Source organism: Bombyx mori, chromosome 22 (assembly GCF_030269925.1).
Source record: "Bombyx mori chromosome 22, ASM3026992v2".
Taxonomy (NCBI): domain Eukaryota; kingdom Metazoa; phylum Arthropoda; class Insecta; order Lepidoptera; family Bombycidae; genus Bombyx; species Bombyx mori.
Genome location: NC_085128.1, coordinates 9,327,983 through 9,354,629, shown reverse-complemented (window position 1 = coordinate 9,354,629; position 26,647 = coordinate 9,327,983). Strand labels below are relative to the sequence as shown.

General features: G+C 35.1%; 2 protein-coding genes across 3 annotated transcripts; one reads left to right on the top strand and one right to left on the bottom strand.

The window, feature by feature from the left end:
• Nucleotides 1–2,050: 2,050 nt before the first annotated feature.
• LOC101738507 (larval cuticle protein 65Ab1) lies at nucleotides 2,051–15,931 on the bottom strand. Of its 2 annotated transcripts, XR_009976125.1 has the most exons (4): nucleotides 15,585–15,931; nucleotides 13,562–13,686; nucleotides 2,928–3,779; nucleotides 2,051–2,484 (listed from the first exon to the last, which is right to left on the bottom strand). XR_009976125.1 is itself a non-coding variant. In XM_038019045.2 (3 exons), exons 1-3 carry the CDS (start codon nucleotides 15,597–15,599, stop codon nucleotides 3,596–3,598), a joined length of 324 nt encoding a protein of 107 aa, XP_037874973.1. In that variant the 5' UTR covers nucleotides 15,600–15,790; the 3' UTR covers nucleotides 2,051–3,595. The 2 variants fall into 2 exon arrangements, 1 of the variants encoding a protein (XP_037874973.1); XM_038019045.2 differs by having other exon boundaries at nucleotides 2,051–3,779; nucleotides 15,585–15,790.
• A 1,836-nt stretch (nucleotides 15,932–17,767) lies between these two features.
• LOC134200986 (uncharacterized) lies at nucleotides 17,768–22,659 on the top strand. Its single transcript, XM_062674957.1, has 3 exons — nucleotides 17,768–17,927; nucleotides 20,892–20,956; nucleotides 22,189–22,659. Exons 1-3 carry the CDS (start codon nucleotides 17,925–17,927, stop codon nucleotides 22,460–22,462), a joined length of 342 nt encoding a protein of 113 aa, XP_062530941.1. The 5' UTR covers nucleotides 17,768–17,924; the 3' UTR covers nucleotides 22,463–22,659.
• Nucleotides 22,660–26,647: the final 3,988 nt, after the last annotated feature.

Here is a 26,647-nt window from a genome sequence, read left to right as displayed (position 1 = left end):
GCTCCAGTAACCACTTAACTCCCGATGGGCTGTGAGTTCGTCCACCCATCTAAGGAATAAAAAATAATAATCTTATAATGATGTAGACAAAGGCTAAAACAACATTTAAACGTAGTTTTGACTTTTGTGCTTTTTGCGTGTATAATCATTCGGTAACATTAAACTTTGTTAATAAATCTGGAAGTCGTATAATGGAACGCTTAAATTGTTACTAAATTCCACGAACTCACTATTCACTCAGCGGGGGCCTGTTAGATTTGTTTTCATGAGTATTATGAATAATTCGTGTTTTTTAAGATCAGGACTGGGCCCAGTCCGGGGTCTGGCGCCGTCTCCTCTCAGCGATAGGAAAAATATAGGAACCACTCCTTCGGAAACGCCGCTGGGACTTCATTACCGAAAAGAAAATATTAATAGACGAGCAGTTTGGGTTCCGCACCAAACACTCGTGCATACAAAAAGTGCACCGCCTCACGGAGCATATCTTAATAGGGCTAAATAAGCGGAAACCAATCCCGACCGGAGCTCTGTTCTTCGATATAGCAAAGGCATTCGACAAAGTGGCATAAGGGTTTAATTTATAAACTGTACAACATGGGAGTGCCAGACAGACTCGTGCTCGTTATACGAGACTTCTTGTCGAACCGTTCGTTTCGATATCGAGTAGAGGGAACTCGCTCTCGCCCCCGTTATCTGACGGCCGGAGTCCCGCAAGGCTCTGCGCTCTCCCCGTTATTATTTAATTTGTTTAACAGTGATATACCCCGGTCTCCGGAGATCCATGTAGCGCTCTTTGCCGATGACACGGCTATCTACTACTTGTGTAGGAAGAAGTCGCTATTGCATCGGCGACTCCAGATTGCAGTAACCACCATGGTACAATGGTTCCCTCGCCCTCCGAATACCACTTCGAGCAGCCCACTCCTTAATAGGCGCGTTAACACCTCTGCCGTTAGCCCCGTCACTCTATTTGGTCAGCCCATACAGTGGGCCTCGAAGGTCAAATATCTGGGCGTCACCCTTGACAGAGGGATGATTAATATTAATGATAAATTGTCCTTTCGTAATAAGGTGATACTCTACAAAACTTGCATACGCCCTGTCATGACCTATGCATGTGTAATGTTTGCTCACGCGGCCCGCACCAGCTTGAAACCCCTTCAAGTCATTCAATCCCGTTTTTGCAGGATAGCCGTCGGAGCACTATGGTTCCTAAGGAACGTGGATCCCCATGATGACCTGGAGCTTGACTCAGTCAGTAAGTATCTACTGTCAGCATCATTACGCCACTTTGAGAAGGCGGCACGATATGAAGACTCTCTTGTCGTGGTCGCCGGTAATTACATACCCGATCCTGTGGACCGAATGGTAAACAGTCGATGTCGCCCTAAGCACGTCATTACGAATCCTCCCGATCCATCCAGCTAAGCAATAAAAAAAAAAAAAAAAAAAAGACACAGCCCATTGAGTTTCTCGCCGGTTTTGTTCAGTGGGTCGCGATTCCTAGCCGGTGGTAGACGCTGCGAAGCATTGCTCTTGCTAGGGCCAGTGCTAGCAACACTCCTGGTTTGAGCCCACCTACTAGCTCGGTGAATCTATAATAGCCTAGGTTACTAGAATAGGTAGGAAAAAAAACAGGAGTTTTTGGTGAGGGTTTAACTCCCAAATACGGCCTCGCGGGTAGGGTTTCCGTTATTTTCTCCTGTAAAGAAACCCTAGGAGCCTACAAAGCGTATAGGACGCTTTTCTTATTAACGGATAGGACGTTTTATTATTAACTTAGTTTTACTGTATGTTGTTTTAAGTATTGTCGTTTATTATTGAACGATACCACGTTACGAACATCGCGAGTTTGCCGGTACAATGAAAAAAAGGAACTATTGATTTTGAAGGATAACGTTTGGTAGATAAGATCCTATTTATTTTATTGCCAGTCTTCACTACTTGCTAATAAAAATAAAAATAAACCTGAGGCGTCTAATTATCTTTGTGGTATTGAATTTTAATCATCGGGCGAACACTAGTTTCAATTGAATAAAAAAAAAAAAGATTGGTTAGATTTAAATTTATTTACAACACATAAATTTTCTCACACGTCCTCGATGTTTACGAGATTGATTTTTATTATTCACTAAATATTAAATTACAAATTAGTTTATAATCTCAGTGAACAAGGTCATTACGTAAATGCAATATTTTAAAACAAGTCTCATATCTTCGCATACCAAATCATATTAACATTTACAAAAACACTTTTTACATTCAAAATTTGTATCATTATTATCGACTTGAGACCAATGCTGATATTGACCAATGACTATTTTATAATTAAATAGTGTTATTTGTAATCTAAAACAAGAAGAAAATTATATATCGGTATAGTAATTAGTTAGAAACCTGTGAAATCCAAGATTGACAAAAAAGGACACACATTGTGACTTGTGACGTAGTCGCCATCAAAATGCGGGCGTGCAAGAGAGAGGCCTGATTTTTTTTTTTTTTTTTTTTTTTATTGCTTAGATGGGTGGACGAGCTCACAGCCTACCTGGTGTTAAGTGGTTACTGGAGCCCATAGACATCTACAACGTAAATGCGCCACCCACCTTGAGATATAAGTTCTAAGGTCTCAGTATAGTGACAACGGCTACCTCACCCTTCGAACCGAAACGCATTACTGCTTCACGGCGGAAAAAGGCGGGGTGGTGGTACCTACCCGTGCGGACTCCCAAGAGGTCCTACCACCAGTGATTACGCAAATTATAATTTTGCGGGTTTGATTTTTATTACACGATGTTATTCCTTCACCGTGGAAGTCAATCGTGAACATTTGTTGAGTACGTATTTCATTAGAAAAATTGGTACCCGCCTGCGGGATTCGAACACCGGTGCATCGCTACACACGATGCACCGGACGTCTTATCCTTAGCCTGATGCTTCAATCGCGCGCCCACACTTCTTTATGCATACTAGTGGACCTCTGGTAGTCGAAATTCGACTATAACTAATGGAAATTATAAGTTTGTACACTGTTATGATTCTATTGTCAAGGACTATTATACTTCTTTAATCACAGATTTCGTCAAGACTATACTTTAGACAAATATTAATAAAAAGAAAACAAAATTTAATCTATTTTCAATTTGACAGACTATAACTGACAGACTGCAAAGAAAAGTTTGACAAAAAACAAATAGTATGCATACGTGTGTGTGTCAAATACATGGTAGTGTGTGTAATGTTTTCTTTATTGATTTAATGTATCTTTTATGCATTATTTTAAAAAAATATTAGCATTGTGCACTTCTTCTCTATAATCTCTATAAGTGTTGAAAATTTCATACTCCTCCGTCCGCGCAATTTTCGTAAAAAGGAATACAAAGTTTTCGCTTCACGTATTAATATATAGATTATTTAAACATGATTAGCTTATGCTATTCTAAAAATAAGATCTCATTTGAATTTTACAATGTCATTGTCATTAAAAGGTTACCAATATAATTTTTTTTGATAGCGTTTAAATAAACAGACTAAAACAATAAATTACTATACAGTCTTTCGAAATCTCATTCAATCTCAATATGTTCAATCGTTTGTCTTATGAAACTTTCTTGATGATTGTTCTGTAGCCTCTTTTGCCAGCTTTGTAGATCATCTCGTAGAGTTGACCTTTGCTGTTGTACCAGCGTACAGCACCGTGGACGTCGAGGGCAGCGTCGTTCGTCCCGAGGTTCTGGATGCCCCCCTCCTCAGTGCGAGATGAGCCGTCACTGGCGTCGTAACTGTAATAGAATTGAAAAATTATTGCTTTAAAATTATGTACATGGCAATTTAATTTTTTTTTATTCATTAGGTTGGTGGACGAGCTCGCGACACACCTGATGTTAAGTGTTTACCGAAGCCTATAGACATCTACAACGTAAATGCTGCCACCCACCTTGAGATATGAGTTCTAAAGTCCCAGTATAGTTACAACGGCTGTTCCACCCATAAAACCGAAACGCATTGCTGCTTCACGGCAGAAATAGGCAGGGTGGTGGTACCCACCCGTGCGGAATAACAAGATGTCCTACCACCAGTAATTACGCTAATTATAATTTTGCGGGTTTGGTTTTTTTTATTACACGATATCATTCCTTCTCCGTTGATGTCAAGCGTGAACATTTCTTTTGTTAATTACGTATTTCATTAGATAAAGTGGTACCCGCCGGCGGGATTCGAACGCCGATGCATCGCTAGATACGAATGCTCGAATTTGTGTTCGAATCTATGGGCACCCGTACTCACATAATACTAAATGAGCCCGTCCATTAATGAACAATCACTCATCTGTCATTTATGAATATTAAAATACTAATTTTAGTTTTAATTAAAAATCAGATATAACCTTCAAATGTTGTCGATAGATAGTGACGCGATAGATTCTCAAAAAAGCTCAAGATGAAAGGAGACGGAAAATCGTGGGCCAAAAATGTAATAACTTGGAATGTAGTCTAAAAAATTTGTCATATTTTTTTATATAAGAATATAAAAAATCACCTCAATCCTCTTTCTGGGACCGGAGAAAAATGAGAAAGTTTGTTTTTGTCGGTATAACGGTGTGATCGATTTAATTAATCGATTACAGGATTATAAAAAGAAAAACATTGCACTAGGTAATTAATGAAAAGTAATTAAATGAGTGATTTATACTTGTTGTATACAAGTGCGGTATACGCCGGATTTAATTGCGATTATATACATAAATGAAGAAAAAGTCTATTATTACTTAACAAAGTAATATGATTATCGATTTCAAATCGATTAAAATCGATTGTATTTTTGATGACAGCTTTGACAGTAGCTGACATGACGTTTGTTCATAGATTATACAATTATTTTTTGGCGCTTGTTGGTTTTTTCTGCTCTACTCGTTTTGTATCTTCGACGCATTTTGAGTGTGTATCTATCGGGCTGTTTTTATATTTTCAACGATCACTGCTTTATTATTACGGATTCCAACTCTGCCAGCCTTGTACGACAATTGCTTCTACACTGGACACCGAAGATCGCTCACACGTTTGACTTGAAATTGTTGCATTGGATACTGTTGAAATTATGGATCGCTGTGTGAATTGTGGGATGGCAATTCCATATTCTATACCTGATATATATCATTGATATTCATTCTTATTATGACATTTAAAAGATTATCCAATGGATATAATAAACATTTACTTATGCTTAAATAAGTTATTATTCAGCTCTTTTAAAGAGATTGTAACATAACCTAACTTTTGATTCTTTTGATCTTGATTAACTCGGCTCTCAGATTGAGAAAACTTTTATAACTTTCAGCAAGGTACTGATAAATCTGAATCTATTAATTCATATTAGTTTCATCACGTTACATTCGGGCCCAAAAATGTATGTAATCGTTTCAGTCTCCTTTACTGTCATCTTAGTTAAACGTAATCATAAATGACATTATATAGGTATAATTTTCAATACAGCAGATTTAGGTGAGATGATAAATGTGCACGGTCTAAGATTGTTGAATTTTTTTCGTTAGTAACTATCGTGGGTAAGTTTTTAACCGATATATAGTGATGACAGAGCATATTGCAAAAGTAGGGACCAGCGTCGTACCTATTTCTACGATGAAACAATGTATGATTGTGGGAATGGGTTGGGCGTAAAACAAAAACTATAACAGAGACTCGGACCTCAAATTTCAAAGTCCGCGGCGGTATTCAGGTTGTGATTATCTACGGGTTCCTGTAACTACTTCTTAATACCCGGTGGATCACCAGTTCATTCACCCATAATCAAAACAAAAAGATGTGTGGTTGTCGTGGGACACCGGATAGGAACGAAGTTTCATAAAAAAAAAAAAAAATTACGAGAAAAAATCGCGCGGTGAAATATTGCTGTGCGGAAAACAAGGCATTATTCCACGGACTTTTTCTTACGGTTTTTACTATCACATTTTTTACATCACATCCAAGCCTGCCGTAAGGAACTTCGTTCCAAAAACTGTTTAATAAAATTACTCGATCAAAACGCTGAAAATGGATAAGCTTCATTGTAATTATCGCTATATTTGTGAATTAATTAGTCCGCCACCCAATAATCGTTTAATAATTGTTTAATCAATCTCCCTTGAAGTACAAATGATCATGATGTAAAATTTCAACTAGATTAGAACTTAAAAAAGATGAATTAAAAAAAAACAACAAATTTTACAATATGTTGTCATTATTTCCGAGATCACAGTAATGTCTACTTATATTTTCTAACTATTATACTTTATTGCAACTGTTGTCGTAAAAGCTTTGTGTTGCTCTATTGTGTTCGATTTAACTATGTAAATTCTATGTAGTTATTTTGAATTTAATGTTATAGGGAAGTGTTCGGTATTGGGTACAGCTTATATTTTAAATACATAATGTACCTACACGACATTTTGCAAGAATGTCATTAATGTCATACGAAGGTCATTCAAGATTCTTAAAATAATAGTTACCTCTAATATATATTTATATTTATAACATGGCATATACCTATACTTATTCCTTGTCTTCTTAGATTAACCAAATGTGTATTCGAAAGGTTTTTAGAAAATACTTTAATAGGAGTATCTACACAGTAGGCTAGGTTCGATATATAAGTATACCTTATATACTTCTCTATTTTAGTCTAATTTGGATTTGATTTGACTTTAGCTTGAAAAACGGGGTCTAAATCTCAATTTTAATGTATAGTTTATCGTCTTTATAGCATTTGAGAAAATATGTTATATAAATGCAAAAAAGCAGTCGCACCCTTCAATCCGGAATGTATCGTTGCTTGGCAGGAATGGTGTTCTCACATTACTCTCTATTACCAATAAATGCCGATTTGATTGTTTACAATCGTACTATATGGTATGTTACGTAGAGACAACTGCTGGGCACTCTTTAGTGGATCCCTTCATCGCTCTGACTATATTTATCGAAAGATTCGGGTAGGTGCTAGTATTGGTTGAAAACAATCAGCCAAAATGCTTGTTAAGTATATTGTCTACGATTACTAATGTTTTTCTAGGAAGGAGGGATGGTTCATGGACTTGGGGGCTTTTTAGCCTCACTAAGATGGCTGGGCGAGCACTTGTTTGGCCAGGATGGGAAGAATTTGCTAACAACCGCCCCAGTTTCTCAGAAAATGACATGACAGATCAACTGGATATGCGTCTGGAATCATGATCCGCTGAGAGGATTCTAAGAGAACCACAGCGAGCTGATGTTATATGTCATGATCAGGTTGCTAACAATATCATGACGGTTTCAGTAATACCACATGCTGGTCTATAAGCGTAAATTACGAAAATGTATGATAATTCAATTAAAACAGTTTTTTCCTGACAAAAATCAAAATACCAAATAATATTCAAAGCAAAATTAAAATCCAACTTGTCGAGCGTTAAACAACACACTTTTGTGTTTATTTTACTTTAATTGAGGTCTTTAAGTAACGGACCCATAAAGTTAATCGAACCTCAAAAGGACATTCACCTCATAAAAGGCGTACAGAGCATGTGTTTTGTTTTTGTGGTCAGAATTGACACCATTATGTGCCGGCTATAATTTCTGTGAAGCTAAAACAAGTTTGAGACAGCCTAAAAGATTTAGTTTTTTCTTCGAGCGCAGGCGAGTGACTCGTCAGTAATGTATCATGCTATTTTTAGAACTGCAATACTGTTATGAAAAAAAACCCCGATGTATTAATAATAACTAAGCTACACACTGGTTGAATACAACCGATAAACTTTTGAAAGAGTCACATTATACAGATTACTGCAGAATTTCTGTTTTTTTTTTCTTCGTTTTTTTCCATTCTTTTTTAAATTTATTTTTATTACATTATACTATGTATATGGATTAACGAGTTCTTTGTCTTCGCGGTTTTAAATGGTTACCGAACCAGTAGAAATTTCAAAAGGATCTTTTTTAAAGGTATACCTAAATACGTATTTAACACATGATATTTAATTATTATTCTCAAATCCTCTCGCAGGTCTACCGGAAGAGATTTCTTAAAGAAATAAGCAGTGGCTTTGTACATAATTTTCCTATTACTCTGTACTTTGTCTTCTTTCTTGTGTGTATATAAATTAATAAATATTTTTTAACCCGATCCACGATTTTCAAATAGCGTCGTGCTAAGAAATTAAAGCCGCAAAATGTGTTTTATTATTGATGGTAAGGCAAGGTAGGCCAAATTGTTTGATAGACATGATAGCCGTATGTAATTGAGGCTTCGTTTGTGTCACTCGTGAATATCAGGACTCACGTTGTCATATCTATGTGCTCCGTTTACTGTTTGAAATGAAAAGGGCCTTGAGTTTTTTGTTGGTCGACAGGAAAATAATTATCGTATCACTCAATAAAATAAGAAGGTGGCTTCAATATTTTATTGTACGTTAAGGTTAGATAAAAGTGTTAATTTAACTGCAATGTCGTATGAAATTAAAAGGTTGAAATATTTATTGTTTTTACATTGTGCATTATATCTAACTCTGGTTTTTTTCATTATAACACCAATTTGACATTATAGGTAGCTCTCAACTTTTCATTATTTATGTTATCGTATAACGAAACATAAACGTATTGAAATTTAATTGTTAGAATATAAACTAATGATGTTTATATTTAATTATCACCATATTGTTTTGTTTAGTTTTTTCAGGTGAGTTTCATTGTTGCATGTTATAAAATATTTATAATTTTAGATTTAATCTAAAGTGAAATTGAACCCTGTATATGGTCTCCTAACTCAATTTCATTTTACATAAAATGAGGCCTCCTCATTCACAGAAAATGCTGATAATTAGATGTTTATGTTAAATATTAGTATTTATGATTATTGTGTTAAAATGTTTTAGCGCATATGTACATGCTAGCCGAACAAATTGTTATTATTAACTAAGAAAACTTTGACGCGCTCCAATGTGCCACTAGTGAATTGTATGAAAAATCGTCTTCGTGAATCGGTAATAGTACTGACAAAAACCTTCTTTCGAGCGCCAACAATAATTATACCAAGTTTCATCACAGGTGGTAGTTTTTTTTGACGTTCAACAAGTATGTACTTTCATTTATGTTGAATAATTTTTTTTTAATTTAATTTGATTTGACAATTGGATGCTTGGTTAAGGAGCCCGTAGATGATAAACAAAAATATTCGTTCGTATTAAGATTCTTTGTCAGTTCACAGGAGCAAAAAGCTTTCTTAGGGCACCACGCCAAAATTGCGAGCTTATAAATAATCTCGAATAAAACAATACACGGTTTGATGCCAATAAACACGGAGGTCAGGTAACAGGACCAGCAGGCTACAAAGGACAACATAAAGGCCAATTAACATAATCATGACATTCCGTGTTGTTTGTGATTTAAAGGTTTTTTTTTTGCTCTAGATAGGAGACCAGTTCACGGTCTACCTGGAGTCAACTGACTACTCCGGCATGAGGGCCAGAGTTTGCACTAATATACATTAACACTTGCTTGATCAAAACAGAAACCATAATGCGTGACCGGCTCTACAATAGAAATAGGCTAGACAGTAGCAACTACCAGGGCGCACTCCCTTTATGGTCTACCATCAGTACAAAGCAAGTGAGGTTTCTTCAATTCATGCTTGTTGTGTTCTGACTCACACGTTTAGCTTTCATTTTCGCTTTAGTATTCTAAATGTCGTTCGATGTTTTTAGGTATTTCCAACGCGTACAATTGTTTATTGCTTTTTATAAAATTCCTGGCCTCATTTCTATTTCTTGATGTACTTATAATAAAAGTGATGTCAGGGGAATTGTAAATTTTAATTTTAAAGGAGGACCTCATCGTGCCTACTTTTCATTTAGATTTAATGTCTATATATACTTATACTATATATCTTACTGGTGGTAGGACCTGTTGTGAGTCCGCGCGGGTCGGTACCACCACCCCGCCTATTTCTGCCGTGAAGCAGTAATGCGTTTCGGTTTGAAGGGTGGGGCAGCCGTTGTAACTTACTTGAGACCTTAGTACTTATATCTCAAGGTGGGTGGCGCATTTACGTTGTTGATGTCTATGGGCTCCAGTAACCACTTAACACCAGGTGGGCTGTGAGCTCGTCCACCCATCTAAGCAATAAAAAAAAAACCCTGAAGATTGTGTAGGCTTTCAAGTATATCTGGACGTCTACCATAGACCCAGGAATAAGCCGAGCTTTCGAAGATAGATTCAATACTTCTTAAACAGCCTTAATACCTATCAAGGAAATTACTCAATATATTATTACATTCGAATATCATTAGTAAATGTAACGTTAGCTGTTTTTGAATTCCGTGTGATAGACAAACCGGTAGCAATCAACACAATTACTTACACGTGATTAGGTTGATTAATATCGGACATGTAGGAACTTTTAATCAAATAGTTCTCGAAATTTCGATTTTAAAATCAAATTGCATAATCGGTGCACAATTCGGTATTGGTGTGCTGTGTTGTAACAGAAGTAGCCCCCGAACGAGCCTTTAAATTTCGGCAACTTCCGATATCTCAGTAAATTTGAATTAAATTATTTATTCGAATATTGATATTTCGGAATCCGGTACAGATACCTATTATATGGACACGCGCTTATTTTTGAATACGATACTCATATTCTAACTTTGTCAGAATGCATCAACAAATAATAATGGATCTATGTAATAAAATAATAAACGTGCTTTTCTCTGTTGCTCTGTACGCTTCGGTACATTTACGAGTATATATCTACTGATGGTGAATATTATTATGAATTCGCATATGCCGCTCATAAATCAGGTATAGATAAGGATGAGGCTTAATTATGGCTTTGTAATAGTTAAAATATCGTAACGCGCAAACTTCATGCACGAGTATGTGTGAGATATTTTGTAATTATTTAAATTTTCGAATTGTGTTTGGGCTTTTTTGATGTATTTCGTCATTTATTGTATTAAAATATTGATTGCATATTGTGTATGCATTATTAATTAATATGCATTAAAATTTCAAGATCAAGATTAAGGCTCAATAGAATTATACTGCCTTAATTCAATAATAAATGATTAGTGTAACACAATAAAATATTAGTTTGACCTTATTCCGTTTTGAAATCATTATAATTTTTAAATTTATTTGCCGATTAATGTATAAGATTTAATATAGAAGCAGTCAATAGAATTTAAATTTAAAGTAAAGGCTTTATATTTTAATAAAATAGCCATGAATATTGTATCTGTGGATTGGTTGGTATTCATTTAAATATTTATAGATAGATAGATCATAGATCCAATAAAAGGTAAAGGTATGTTGTCCCAGCCTCCACAAGCCATTACTACTGTTTATAGCAGTTTTACCTTTAGTTGCTTATATTCGTGCCAAATTTATCCTAGCCACTAACTTTTTTCAAGGTAGGTAAGCCGATTAACATCCCATAGTTTGATCAAATTTAAAAACAAAATTATAGTTATCAGATGGAAATGTAGTTTTTGCTGTGAACTGAGCCTCTATTGTGAGTCGTAACCGGATATTTTGAGTGACAGCTGTTTGTGACATTGCCACTCAATCTCCACTACAAGGCCGACGAACTGTGACAATATCGATAACATATCCGGTTGTTATAGCTTTGCTCCTACAGCGTGTTTAAACGGAATTTCCACCATATTATTATATCCATATTCCATAAATGTATTATAAAAACAAAAACAAAAAATTATAATAATAAATATAATAATGTAAATGTCTATGGGCTCCAGAAACCACTTAATACTAGGTGGGCTGTGAGCTCGTCCACTCATCTAAGCCATGAAAAAAATGCTGTCCGACATATTGATATCAGGTTTGTTTTCTAAAATCTAATTCAAATTTCGATTTAAATCAGTCCATAACTAGAAGAACGAACCAGATTGTCATTTATTATAATTCGGCCTTGTTATAAACCTGTAAGAATTTTAATACATTTTAAATATAAAGTATAAGAAAAGTTAATTGGAAATTTATTAAATAATTTAGCCGTTATTCTAATTTTGTAAACATTATCGCTGGCTATTTAAATTATGGCAGAATTCTTCACAAATGTGAATCTGATTGAGTCATAACATAGTTATTTGGACATCCGTGACAATTATATTATTTTTTGTTTATTTTGATTGGGTAATTTTGATGTTCTGCGGCAAAGACTAGACGATCTATTATTATCGCGCTATAAGGATCACGATTAACATAATAATATAACGAGTTAAGTTTGTTAACTAAGTGGAATGCAATAAGGGTCATTACATGTCTAGTCATCATTATTGCCCAAAAAACGTATTGTTATTTGTGGAATATGAAATTCATTGAAATGTGACCTGAAAATGAACGTGAGGTGAAAATGAACCATTAATACAATTTGCACCAGCTTAGTGACTACCGCTTTGTAATTACCGTGTATTCTATTATATAACTTATGCGACAAACGTAAAAATAGTATTAGAGGTAATGATAGCGGGTACAAGCCGATCCAATAGATACTGTATGACCACACTGTCCACATAAGTCAAGGTTTCATTTTCAACGGATATTTTGTCATTAAAGGTTCTGCTAGTATCTTAAAATAAAATAAAATCTAAAAAATCTTAAAAATGTCTACGCAAAACAATTTAACTAATGACCTTCATTATCACATTTTTTTCAATTGCACGAGCCTATCAAATTGGAAATTAACGTTAAAAACTTTACCGACTTCCATATTTGATTGTGGCTTTATTTGTTATCGTGAACGCGGTTGATTTGTTCGCGTTACTTTGTGAAGCTTTGACGTATTAAATTGAAATCAGACAAGCGCGCAATGTAACTCGAATTAAGCTATTACACGTTGACGTCTTGTACAGCGAACCCCGTACGCAAGCTGACAGCGCGCGTTACATTACGGGTGTAAAAACAGTTAGTATATTTTGCATTGCAATGCAAGTTTTCGGATACATTTTTTAAATATTATTGTAACCGGACTTACTGGTGGTAGGACCTCTTGTGAGTCCGCACGGGTAGGTACCACCACCCTGCCTATTTCTGCCGTGAAGCAGTAATGCGTTTCGGTTTGAAGGGTGGGGTAGCCGTTGTAATTATACTGAAACCTTAGAACTTATATCTCAAGGTGGGTGGTGCATTTACGTTGTAGATGTCTATGGGCTCCAGTAACCACTTAACACCAGATGGGCTGTAAGCTCGTCCACCCATTTAAGCAATAAAAAAATAAAAGGGCTCTGAGAAGACAGCTACTAATCAATTTTAATTTTTTTAATTCCTTCATATCTATTACTCTGTACATAAACTTACATAAATATAATAACTCAAATGTAAACATAATAGCGTTGTCTAAAAATAATAATAATTTCAAATAAAATAAGAGCGCGCTTAAATAAGTAAGCAGTTTTCTTTATACTTACATAAATATTTATATGTATATTTAAACAAAATATTTATATCTGTGTATATCTAGTGTCACCAACAAAATTATATCACATTATTAAAAAGACAATAATGGGTAATGTACTTACTGAAATTTATATGAATTCGGTAAATTGTCTGTATCTAAGTCATATCGAACGACTTGAACTTTGTTCTGGTTGTTGACGAATGGACCGGCTGCTATCACTTGCAGAAGCAGCGAAGCACCGCATACCTGAAAATTGGTTATTGTTGGTATTATTAATTTAGTTTATTTATTATCAACTAGCTGACCCGGGAGACTTTGTAGTGCCTCAATCGATAAATAAAAGACCTAAGCTTTTGTATAAAGCAAACTTAAAACAAACAAAAGGAATCCGTCCGACGAGGGACACATCAAAGCAAAAACAAAATTGTTATTTTTATTTAATTCCGAGCATTTTCATATTTATTTACCTTCAAACCTGGATTTCCAAAAAAAAATTCAAGACCACAATTAGCCAAATCGGTTCAGCCGTTCTCGAGTTTTAGCGAGACTAACGAACAGCAATTCATTTTTATATATAGAGATTAGTTTACTTATAGGCGTCGATTGGAGAATCGAGTATGTAAATCAAGAAATATTTTCTTTAAACATACTAATCAAAATAATCAATAACAATTTTTTATCAGAAATCTCCAAACGCTTGAAGGAAGCTACACGTGATGCTAAGGCTGGCTGATACTTGGCACAGAGAGTGAGTTTGGCTGCCCAACGAGGTAACGCAACCAGTATCTTGGGAAGTGTGCCTCCTTCAAGCGCATTGGAAGATTTGTTCTACTGTATGAATTGATTTATGTTAAATTATTTTGATTTGTTAAGGTTATTCGATAGTAGACCGATTTGGCTAATTTTGGTCTTGAATTATTTGTGGAAGTCCAGAGAAGGTTTAAAAGGTAGATAAATATCAAAATGCTCGGAATTAAATAAAAATAACAATTTTATTTTTCCTCTGATGTATCCCCCGCCGGACGGATTCATTTTATTTGTTTTAAGTTTATTTTATACAAAAGTTTAGGTCTTTTATTTATCAATTGAGGCACTACGAAGTCTGTCGGGTCCGCTAGTATAAATTTAAAATTGCTATCAAAGTACTGTGAAGCCGCAGGGACAGGAATCAATATTCTTATTATTTTGGGGCGGTAAGTGGACATGTGTTTTAATTTTAAGGGTAAGACAGCGATTAAATATTACAAAAGAGAATTTTTCCTCATGACTCAATGCAGCGGCGGTATTTACGCTATGATTATAACATCCAGTAACCCCATAATGTCAAGCGTGCCGTGAGCCTGTCTTCCCATCAAGGGAAAAAAACTTGTGGCACTATAATATAGTGTATTTGATATACGAACTGCTAGAAGCTTGTATTGTTTATTGTTGAAAACTGTACGTACCGTGATGGTACTAAATTATCAGATGCAACAATAACCAACAACAACACCCAGATTAGAACAACAAACAAATTTTTATATAAACTAAAACATGCTTCGTTTATTTTTTTTTATTAAAAAGAGATTAGACAATCCTTTTATCGCAAAATATATTAAGAGTATCAAATGTTGATGTTGAATTTTAATCGGCATTTTAAAATAATGATCTAAATTTACGTTCCAGGATATTTTCAAGGTTAACATATTGTAGGAATTTATAATCCACACCTTTCGGTAACCGACTGGCAGCTGAGTGTAAGATAAAAAAAAAGTAAAATCATATCAAAACACTACTTCATGTTTCGGAAAATATCGTAACACGGCTTCTTAATATTATTAGAAAATTAGGTAAGGTCTTATTTAAACACTTTAAGCGATAGTCTCAGGAGATGTTGCATTATGAACAATTTTAAAGGTTAAAACATGCTCATCAAGACATAAGTAGTTATGAAGCGATTTGCGTTGGAACTTAACACGTACATAAGATGCGGCTTTTTGCAATAGAATATCTTTGACGATATATCGTAATCACGGGGAGGTCGACAGATAAAAAAATAATACCTAAAGACTCGAGTAGTGATCACGATAATATTTTGTAACCATTTACTTTAGTGGCACTGATCGCTCTAGCACAATTAGTAATAAAGTTTAATTCATAATTACCAAAGCGAGGAGCATCTTCGTGGATTGCAAAGATGACAACGGAAACAAGTGACTTCCTGTACAGGTTGTAGTCTGAATGTGTTAACGGTGTCGCAAGTTCCCTCCTTATATATTAAGAGCAGTCCGCGTGTGCGCTAGGCGCCGCGTACATCCGAACGCTCAGCTCTTCTTGAACTGAAACTGAGCCAATTCTAGCTGTCCATTAAAAGATAGACGAATGAATAGACGTGATGTCTAAAGTATACGTCATACATGGTCACGTAACATGGAGACATGTCGTGTCCTATTTAGAAATAAATAAACAATGGGCTTCGAAGCATAGCACCGCCGACATACTGTTAATAGTCGATGTGAAATCAGCGCACACATTCATCCGGAGTAATGTCTTTTGTTTCTATACGAAAACCAGTAAAACAAATGATTTACAATGAGTACAACAGAGGAACATAATAGCTGGTTGCTACCAATCTTGCTTCAATACTTGAGGATTCGTTAAGTGCTAAAATGACTGGCGATGCGTCATTGCTTGTTTCTAGTGACAAAAGTAGGGAAGGAAAATTTAAGTGCCACAGAAGGGAAAGTAGGGCCAGGTCTTGGGTCAACGCTCTTGTTTATTTTAGTGCGCACGTTGTTGCTGTGTTGCATTCGTGTTGGTAATTCTCAGGATTATTTGGTTACTAATTCTTTATAACTCGAGGGCTATAGGTATTAGATAGAATAGTGGTTTTTGAAAATATTTGAAATGGCTCTAATAATTGTAATGACGTTATAAATTCAAGCCACGTTGATATTAACTAGTCGCATTGATCAATTTGGTCATACTATAATGTTTTTAAAGAATATTATAACTTTACTGGTTCATGTTATATTGTAATTGTGCATTTTTATTAATGCGTTATCTTAATGAAACCGTAAAAGCATAATTCGTCCATTTTATTAAATTTTATACCGAACAGCTTCTGTAGGTCACCTTGAGACGTGTAAGATAAATTGCTTTTATAAAGGAATTTTATCGTTCGTCATACATTAGTAAGGATCGTGACTGCATCATTTCTTTATTATGCATATTTTTATCAGAGAAAACACGTTGGTGCTGATAAATTGCATACACTATAAAAATGAAGAATTTAAATTCGTTATAATTTTTTTAAATAACATATTTGACATAAACAGAAAAACTAAATTTTGTTTTTAAAATTTGTTAATAGCTACCGGATCCGATACGTTGTCCTGTATACACAATATGAATGAATGCATACACAAAAATTCATTCAAATTGGTCCAGTCGTTTAGAAGGAGTTCGGTTACATACACACGTATAGTAGAATTGTTTAAATAAAGATATAGGTTCTTAGGGTGTATCTTAGACCTATTGGTATAATAGAAAATTAATAGATCACTTTCTACTCTTACCAGTTAAATTGGGTCAGAGTACTACTGCTACTGAGCTGGCGCTATGACCCCGAATCTTGGCCTCCGACAATAAGCTTTGCCATTCATCCCGGCGCTGCGGAACACCTTGCCAGTCCGACACTTGGAGCTCACGTAAATTTCCTTCCACAGCGTCAGACCAGCGGTACTTGGGCCTGCCTACGGGGTGGCGTCCCTCCGGTACACCCGCGTACACCAGTTTCACAGCCCGATCCTGCTCCATACGTATTACATGCCCGAGCCATTCGAGCCTCCGTGCCTTCATTTTCCCCAGAATATTTAGCTCACAAAAAGCTACTCCACATCCGGAAAAATAAGGATGTGGAGAGGGTCAGAATACGAGGGTAGTAAAAAATTTCTGGCACCTCGAGATGTGGTGTTATGTATCCGTGTAAGTATCGATTCACCAGGGAATGCACCGCAGCGTTGTTCGAATATTAAACCTTATTATGAAGGTTAATTGAGTTATTGTCGCTAAGGCGTATGTAAGCATAGTGAGTATTACCATGCTTACTAACTTAAATTACTTATAAATAATATAAATAACTCATCACACAAATTCGTAGATATTTTGTTGTTAAATACATCCGTTGTTATTTTTATGAAAATAGTCTTATTAGGTTGGATTCGGAGGCTGTATGAATAATGGCTAAATTTTGTAAATAGAACATAGTTAATAAGATAAACGAATCAGGTTTCATAACAATATACGTAATCGAAATCTATTTGCTATTCACAACAGAGCGGTAAAAACTTGGATTCACTCATCAACAAACATTTTCCGACAGCGTACTGATATAGTTAGCAATGATGATAAATTGGGAATTTTCACTGCGCAAACATGAAGTCATATTTTATATCTGATGAGAAGTACAAACTAAGCGTCACACTTTCAGGATATTTCTCTAAATGGTAAGACTCGATTTAAAAGGCTTGATTATGCTAACACATAATATTGTTCTTCATATTCCGTCTAATTTTTACAAAATATGTACACTTATACATTCTATTAAGACTCTTGGTAGAGTGGTAGAGTTAAGTTTTTATTTATATTTTGACATTCAACAAGTGTGTTATGCTGACATCTAAGTTGAAATAAATGATTTTGAATTTTCTTGATTTCTTGCACATTCTGTTATGAATTAAGTTTATTAAATAATAGTGCTATTAAAATAGTAATAATATCTTTGCTTTGATATAATATATTTTACTTTTATCGATTTCTGTGAACGTTGGCACTTGAACTTCTGATGTTGGACGTTTGTTTTGGAAATATTGTAATACAACTGAGAATTGAACTTCAAATGTGAAGCTGAGTTTTCGTAGCTACATAACAGACACATAATATACGGCTACAATAAACATTTATTTTTACAGCATTTCTATTTTACGATCTATTATGAACCGTAATACATATTAAGTTGTTATTTTGCGATTTAAACGATTTGCAGAAACCCAACTATTAAAAATAACAAAAAAAAAATTTGATATAATTGCTCGATTCCATATGTGTGAACCAATTCCATGAAATGAAACCGTTCTAATTCGTAAAACGAGTTTCAGACAATTTGGCATATTAGACTGAATAAAAGGCAACGACCCCTCATTAGGTATATTAACATGTACATATAATATTTTAGTAATCGTATGTTATGAGATAATTTAAATTATATTTAATAGTAATCTATACTTATATTATATTATTACTAACATTATAAAGCTGAAGTTTGTTTGTTTATTTGGTTTAACGCACTAATCTCAGGAACTACTGGTCCGATTTGAATGTCTGATCCGATTTGAAATTCTTACAGTGTTAGATAGCGAATATTGAGGAAGGCTATATATATATATATAACATTACACTAAGACCAATACGAGCGGAGTACAAATAAAGAATGTTTCAAAATGGTTTTTGTTTTCCTTTTGAGAGCTTCCGCTATGTGCGCTGCGGAAACGGTTAAAGTTTGGCTAATATAGAACAGAATTGTTCCCCTTTGAATGTTCTAAACAAAAGTCCGTGACAGCAAATAATACGATACCCAAATTCCTAATCCGATGTTGATGCCTCCAAGAATGGTACGCATTAGATAATCCCTTTGCAATTGTAACGGAAAATCAAAAACATCAGCAGAGCTTAATGACCGACCTCATCTCGGTCATCATCAAGACGCCAAAGCCGGAAAATCGATTGTCGATCGTGTTGCAATTAACGACAAATTTAATGAAATTGTCCCAAAAAAATCCGAAATTATGTAAATCTCTTACAATGTTATTACTCGTGTTAGGGCGCCATGTGAGCCCCCACAAGCACCAGCCTGCCTATTTCCGACGTTAAGCAGTAATGCGTTTCGGTTTCTTCAAATCGAATATACTACTAAGTATAAGTTATACCTTAAGAACCGAGACTTAGAACTCATGTTTCAAGATGGGCGGCGCCATTGAAATGGTTGATGTCTATGGGCTCCGGTGACCACTGAACACCAGGTGAACCGGACCATACATTTATAGCTGAGCCGTGAGTATTAACGATTACTGTAAAATATGTTAGACAAGAAATGAAGGAACCCTAATTTTGCCCAGCTAACCTAACCATATAGCCCAACCAGGCTCGTTAAAAATGCTAGTGTAGACCAAATGTTCGATGTTTGACCAGAATTCCTTGTATTTAATGCATTGCATTTGATCTCACATAGTCTGCCCAGCAAACAAGTTGCTGTTATCACTACCCTTATGGTTTTTATTTTGAAGTTCTACAGATCTCCACACCGTCTTCTCTACTAATAAATCGATATCATCTTATTCAAACACAATTCGATTGCAAACAATGAACTGACCAATAATGAGAGCCATTTGTGAAATTGTAGGTTAAAAAAATTTCTAACGAGTTTATATTGCTCGTTAAGCTTTTATGGCTTTGAAATATAGTTAGTTATCTTGATTGAATTCGCTGTTATTCTGCTTACAAAGAAATTACTTTGACAATTAAAAACCGTTATAAAACTATACAAGATGCTGATTAGAATATTTCTTGTGGTAAATATGTTTTTGGACTTAGAAATGAAAATTTGCTATTTTCTTTAAAGGATGAATGTGCTAATTTCTCTCCTGGTAACATGTTATGATAAATTAATAACTATTAATAAATTAATAATTTGCGTACGTATATTATTTTGGCATGTGACATAGCAAGAATTTATTTTTAACTGTGCTATTGTTTTTTTGTTCACATTTTCCTTTGAGTTGTTTTGTATTCTCAATTTAATATTGAATGATGCTTTGCCACTTAACCACTTTTCAAATCGTTTTACTGTAATTATTTAACATACAATTTTGTGAATTTTATACACAAGAAACTATCGCTTCTCGTTGTGTTAAAAATGTTACCCTGGCCATGGGAGCGAAAATTGACATTCCAACACGCGTAGTTATTCACAATGCCAAGCATTATTTATATATTTATTTATTAGGTACACAATACACATCAGAAGCTAAAAAGATACATAAGCAACACAAGTAAAAAGAAACAAAATCTGGCTTGTAACATAAGCCATGTGCGCACGACTAAACAAGAAAAAGTGCTGAATTTGTACACAATTTTCCTTACAACTATACGAAAAAAAAACACGATAACGAAAACTAATCTTATTTATTAATATAACGTAAGGAAATAATTTTATTCACAATATATAATTGAATACAGTAAAAAACTGTTCACTTAAAATATTTGTTAGTACTTTAAGTATCCAGTCTAAAATAAAGAGGAAAAGTTGATCAAGCTGACAAACAATAATGTGAATAAAGAATTGCCGCATATACACATACATTTAATATTATTTAAAAAAACATCTGTTAAACTTCGTATTTAAATAATTTCAGTCTTTCATATTTTGTGGAATTATTATCATGGGGGATTGCACGAAAAATATTAGCCGTGTTGATAAGTAAGTATATTCAATGCTTGTCTTAGCATAATATAAATTGTATTATAAGGTAAACGATTGTATATGGCAATAACATTTAAATTGATACCTCTTTGTCCTATGCCTATAGGATAAGATGTCCAGTGTATTCATAGCAACCCATATGACTCTAGAATAAGCTCCTGCAGGAAGATATACTTATTCATAATCACAAAATATACAGTTAGCACGTGTTCACGAACGATTTCCACGTTGAAGGGATAGTATTAGGTTATAAAATCTAACCCGCAAAAATTATAATTTATGTAATTACTGACAGCGGCAGAGCAATGGTAGAGTCACAGTTTTGACGCCAGTTTGAAAGGAAAGGACGACCGTTCATTTAAGACATAAGCCTAATGTTTCAAGGTGAATGAACGTACGTTGTGATGTTTATGGTTTCCAGTAACCACTTAGCATCAGGTAGGCTGTGAGCTCGTTCACCCGTCCGAACAACAAAACAAAAGCGTGTTAAAAATGTGTGTTTGTTCGTATTTGTAGCGCTGAAATACCGTTCATCCGATCCAGATCAAACTTTGTCAACTTCTTTCTTGCCCTTGCGTGAGATTTATAGTTTAGATGCAATGCCTAATGTATTCAAAGTAGGTGGCAGTTGAATGATTTCCACAAATTGGTCTCCATCCTAAAATTGACAACGAACCGTAAACGAGTTTCGCTGATCTGTAATAAACTGTAAATTTTTCTCTGTCATTGTTATTGAAAAACATTTTTCAAGTAAGGTAAAGTGGTAAGTATATAGTAAATAAAATGTAAGGTAAGCAGTATATAAAACCTAGCAATGATATTACAAATGTTCATGAGCGATAATAAATGATTGTATGAATAAGCTAGACGTACTCACCCGCTTCGTTGGGCATTTAAAATTAACATTATTATTTATTGTCATTATTATTAGGGAGCCCAACACTCATATAAATATTAGCCTATCCATTAAGTACGTATATTGTCTACATGGATACCAAGTTTCAAGTTAATCGGATTCATTGTTTTGTAGTTATAACGGAACATCCGTAAAAACTACTGTAGATTTATATATTAGTGTTGAGTGTTGATGATGATAATAAATGATAATAAACGATGATTTTCGTTGCTGATAACAAAAAACCAATTTAAAATGTTGCCAATGTAACCGGAACCTTCAATCATGGTGATTGATTCGACCACTTTCATGAACCTTTAATTTTTTCTAACAGTGATACGATCGTGAAACAATTGAACGATACGCAACATTATCATCACCAGCCAATGTCATTGCCAGCACCACTACGCAGAGTACTAATCATAAACGGTGAAAACTTTTTGAGGAGTAAGCCCAAAAAAGTGGAAAATCTTTGCTACGAAGAATACGACAAAGATGGTAAATTAGTCAACAGAGTAATGATGTACAATCTTCAGGACGTTGCCAGCTTTATTGAAAATTACCTTAATCCTGAAATATGCTATGGGAAATGTGTGTCCGGCCATTAAATGCGGTAATTTATACACACTATATATACACAACTATTTAATTATGGTTACTGCTACACACTACTTCTGTGTTCAATAAATGAATTGGTTTAATTTCATTTGATTTAATCAATATTTTACTGTTGTTCAGTTCTAAAATCATTGTTATTTAGATCATTAATAAAATAATATGATGAAAATAAAAAATTGCTTATTAAGGTGGATTTATTAATACGATAGTATACAAATGTATTATTATAATATAGTATCGGTAGGCACTATCTATCTCGAATATTTCCGCCGCAAAGCAATTATGCATTCTGATTTGAAGGTTGGGTCACCAGATATACATTACCATCAATACCTAACATTATGACTCAGGTGGATTGCTGTATGCATGTCTATGAGCTCTGCTAGCCCTTGCACGTCAGATGAGCCACGAGATCATTCACCCATCTACGTAATAGAAATAAATAAAGTGGATACGTAGATATCGAGGGATGAAAGACTATTTGATTCAAGCGACATATCGTGTAGTATGCGGCATTTATCTTTGTAATTAAAGGTCCGTTTTATTTAGTACTAGCGACCCGCCCTCGCTTCGCTTCGGAAACATTAAATTTTATTATAGCCGAGTCCGGCGATGTAACCCGCGGTTATTGTCATACAGCGGGTGACGCCGCGAAGCGAAGCTAATCTAAAAAAAGTAGCCTAAATTACTCCTTATATCATCAGCTATCTATCAGTGAAAGTCCCGTCAAAATCAGTCCAGCCGTTCCAGAGATTAGCCGGAACAAACAGACAGACAGACAGACAGACAAAAACTGTAAAAAATGTTATTTTGGTGTATGTACCGTTTGTATTTTATTTATATGTATAGATTAGTATCAACAATTTCATATTTTAATTGAACTTTAATTAAGTTTACCCCACTCAAACATCTGAAGCAGTGTTTTTGTTAAGATATTTTTTCATAATTTTAAACATCAAATGGCTCTCCTGTACAGTTGCAAAAATGTCGCTTAAACAAAATAGCTTTTCACCACTCGAATAAATCCGAAGTACCAAAGCAGATTAAGAGTGTTTGGTATTAATAACAGGAAAAACTGCTGCGATTAATCACATTAAATTTATGTAAACACTTTAATCTTGAATTGATTAATCGGTAGCATCTTTTCGACCAGCCATTTTCGATTCAATCTCTATTCAGATAAAATAGTTCTATACTCGTTTACACTTTAATAGAAATTAAAATATGTTGTGAATTAAGCATTAAAGTCTTTAGTTTGATGACGAACTTTATACATAGTAATGACTCGTGATTTAAAATAGGTTAGGATAATAATAAGTAGAGAATGTTAGAGTAAACAAAAGTGAAAAATTGCATCAATTTAGAATCTCAATTAGAATATAGAATATAGTGATATGGCATTTGGAGTGTTTATTCCTGCTACTAAGTTATTCTTTTTAATTGATACTGTGAGCGATGCATTCAGCCTCTGAGTTGTTAGGTCTCCTTCTGAGGCGCTCGGGCTGCTGTTAGCTAATCCCACCCCTTCTGGCTGAGCCCGTGCTCTTCCACTTGTCCTGGTGAAGCTGGAAAGGTCACCCGTAATTATTCCTTCCTAAAAAAGCCTTTAGTTGCTTCGCAACGAAAATAACCAGGTCAGTACCAATTCGTACGGAGTCAAATCAAGTATATTCAATGAAATGTATTTTTTTAAATATTTTTATATAATCTATGCCGCTTTAGTTTGCCATCAAATATTATTCTTATTTAGTTACTGTCAAAGATTAGATTTGTCACTGTTTTTTTTTGCTAGTTAGTTAAAATTTTGATTAAAACAACCGCTTTTCGTTACTTAAAAAAACAGCTTAAATACACAATTAAATTCAATGCAAGCAAACATGCAAGCAAACCATAAATCGGGGTATCTTTTTTGATAGAAAATATAAAACAAAAATTAGTTTTCTTGTGGTCGAAAATCAAACCACATCACCTTGCAGAAATAAAATATCGGTGTCAATTGGAGTTTTCGTCCGGAGACAATCTATTTATACTGAAACTACAAGACGTCATGTTTTACCATTCATAATTCTCTTGCTCTTCTCCCAGTCATCTGGGGTCGGTGCAACATGTTTTCTCCTTCTATACTACTCCTCTATTATAATAATCATTTCTTCGCTCACTCCCCTCTCACACATATCGTCTTTCACGCAATCCATCCATTTCTTCTTAAGTCTACCTCTTCCTTTAAAGCAAACAGCATAAACCTAGGGGTTTCTTCCTGTATTTCCCACGTCAAGTCATCCATCACTAGCAGAAAGAGATAGGAATTTGGGCAGACCCTTGGTGTAAGCCCACTGCCACTTTGAACTCGTCGGGATTCACTGCGGCGGTTCGTATATACGTCCTGGATCGACTTATCTGGTACATGGCACAGATTAACCTCACATGCTTACTAGGTATACCTTTCTCGTTTAATGAAATGCTCTAGGTATCCTGTTGTACGCTTCTTCCAGATCAACGAACACCATAAATGCAGATTCCTGTGTACATCACATTATTTTTCGCACATTTGGCGGAGTGCAAATATGGCGTCCGTTGTCCCATGACCAGGCATAAACCCGAACTGGATTTGGATAATCTCACTTTCGCTTCTCTATCACTTTCTCCTAAATTTCATACTATGTGACATAGCCTTTATTCCCCGATAGCTGCCATAGTTTTGCACATACACTTTATTTTTGTATAAGGGTACTAGTGTACTGGTGCTCCATTCCGCAGGGATCACTTCTTCTTGCAGCAGCTTATTGAAGAATAAAGTCAGACACTTATATCTGTCTTCTCCCAGTATCTTCCATACTCCCACTGGTATACCGTCTGGCACATGTGACGGTGTTTGTGACGATGTGGTGTGTATACATTGAATTCATTCACAATCCCGATGTTCTCTGGCTTCTTATCAATAACCCTATTCCAGCCGATCTCCTCATTCATTATTTTTTCAAAGTATATCTTCCAGCGCTCTGTTATTCCCTTATCTTTCATTAGAACTTTACCTGTCTCATTTTTCATACATCTAAATGCTTAATTTCTTTCGCTCTTTCTTCTCTATCTCTCGTGATACGGTATAGTTCCTTTTGTCCACGAGGTCCATCTAAAGCGTCATGCAACAATTTCTGAGCATCAGATCTGGCTATAGCAACCGCTTTAGTGGGCTAATATACTCCCATCCTCCGTGCACCTTATGCAAATATTTTCACTCTCTGGAATGCCAGTCATAACACTATCAAAATCCTACCAAAACTTTTTTCACGTCCTCTTTGCAATCGACCTGAGGCGATATATACTTATAAAATTCAAAATAACACTTTCACAAACTATTTTTACTATTATGATCCTATCACTCGTTCGACATGCGCCATACAATCTTTTAAATCCATATCTAACACTGCTCTCACAGCGTTCCTTTATCCATCACTTCCACTATAATACAACTTATATTCTTCACCAATCTCTCTAGCTTCCGCTCCTTTCCACCTAGTCTCTTGCAGACATGCTATATTAATTCTTCTCCTGTCCTAACACATCCGCTAGCTCCTTTTCTTTCCCAGTCACACTACCTACATTCCAGCTTGCATACCTCAACGATCACACCCGATCGTGATGCGACAACCATAGTCCACTTTCCACAGAGACCGGGTGCTGTCGCTACGTGTAGCCTGTGGGGGACGTTTTAGCCCTGTCGCTCTCATTTTTATTCATTCTCATGTTGCTCTATGTTTTGGCAATTTTTTTATGACCGGCCGCCTGCCTGCCTTCAACCCTCCTTGGGAATGCTTTTGTTGACCTTGGCCCTAGGTTATATTGGCTTTAGCCACGTTTTGGCTCTTCGCCGCCTTCTACGACACCTATGAACTAAGTTTGGATTAAGGGTATTCTTAGGCGCCCACCACATGCTTGCACCACCACATATTTCACCATTATGGGAGAAAATTTTGTGGATGTCTATTCCTACTCGAACGAGGCGCCACGTTTCGTGTATGTCAATTAAAATATACAATGCACATTATATACATAATTTGACGCTATTTAAATAAAAAAAATATATAGATTAAATTAATGTTTCACATTAGATACATAAGCTAAGTTCTTCTCTTGTGTTATGGGTACTAAACGACCGTACCGTACTAAAGAACAAA

What these genes read in the sequence shown, in the direction of transcription:
- LOC101738507 (XM_038019045.2), bottom strand. An exon ending in CCGAATTCATATAAATTTCA is followed by an intron (nt 3,780 to 13,561) that starts GTAAGTACATTA and finishes ATTCTATTACAG; the next exon opens with TTACGACGCCAGTGACGGCT.
- LOC134200986 (XM_062674957.1), top strand. An exon ending in AATATTAGCCGTGTTGATAA is followed by an intron (nt 20,957 to 22,188) that starts GTAAGTATATTC and finishes TTTTTCTAACAG; the next exon opens with TGATACGATCGTGAAACAAT.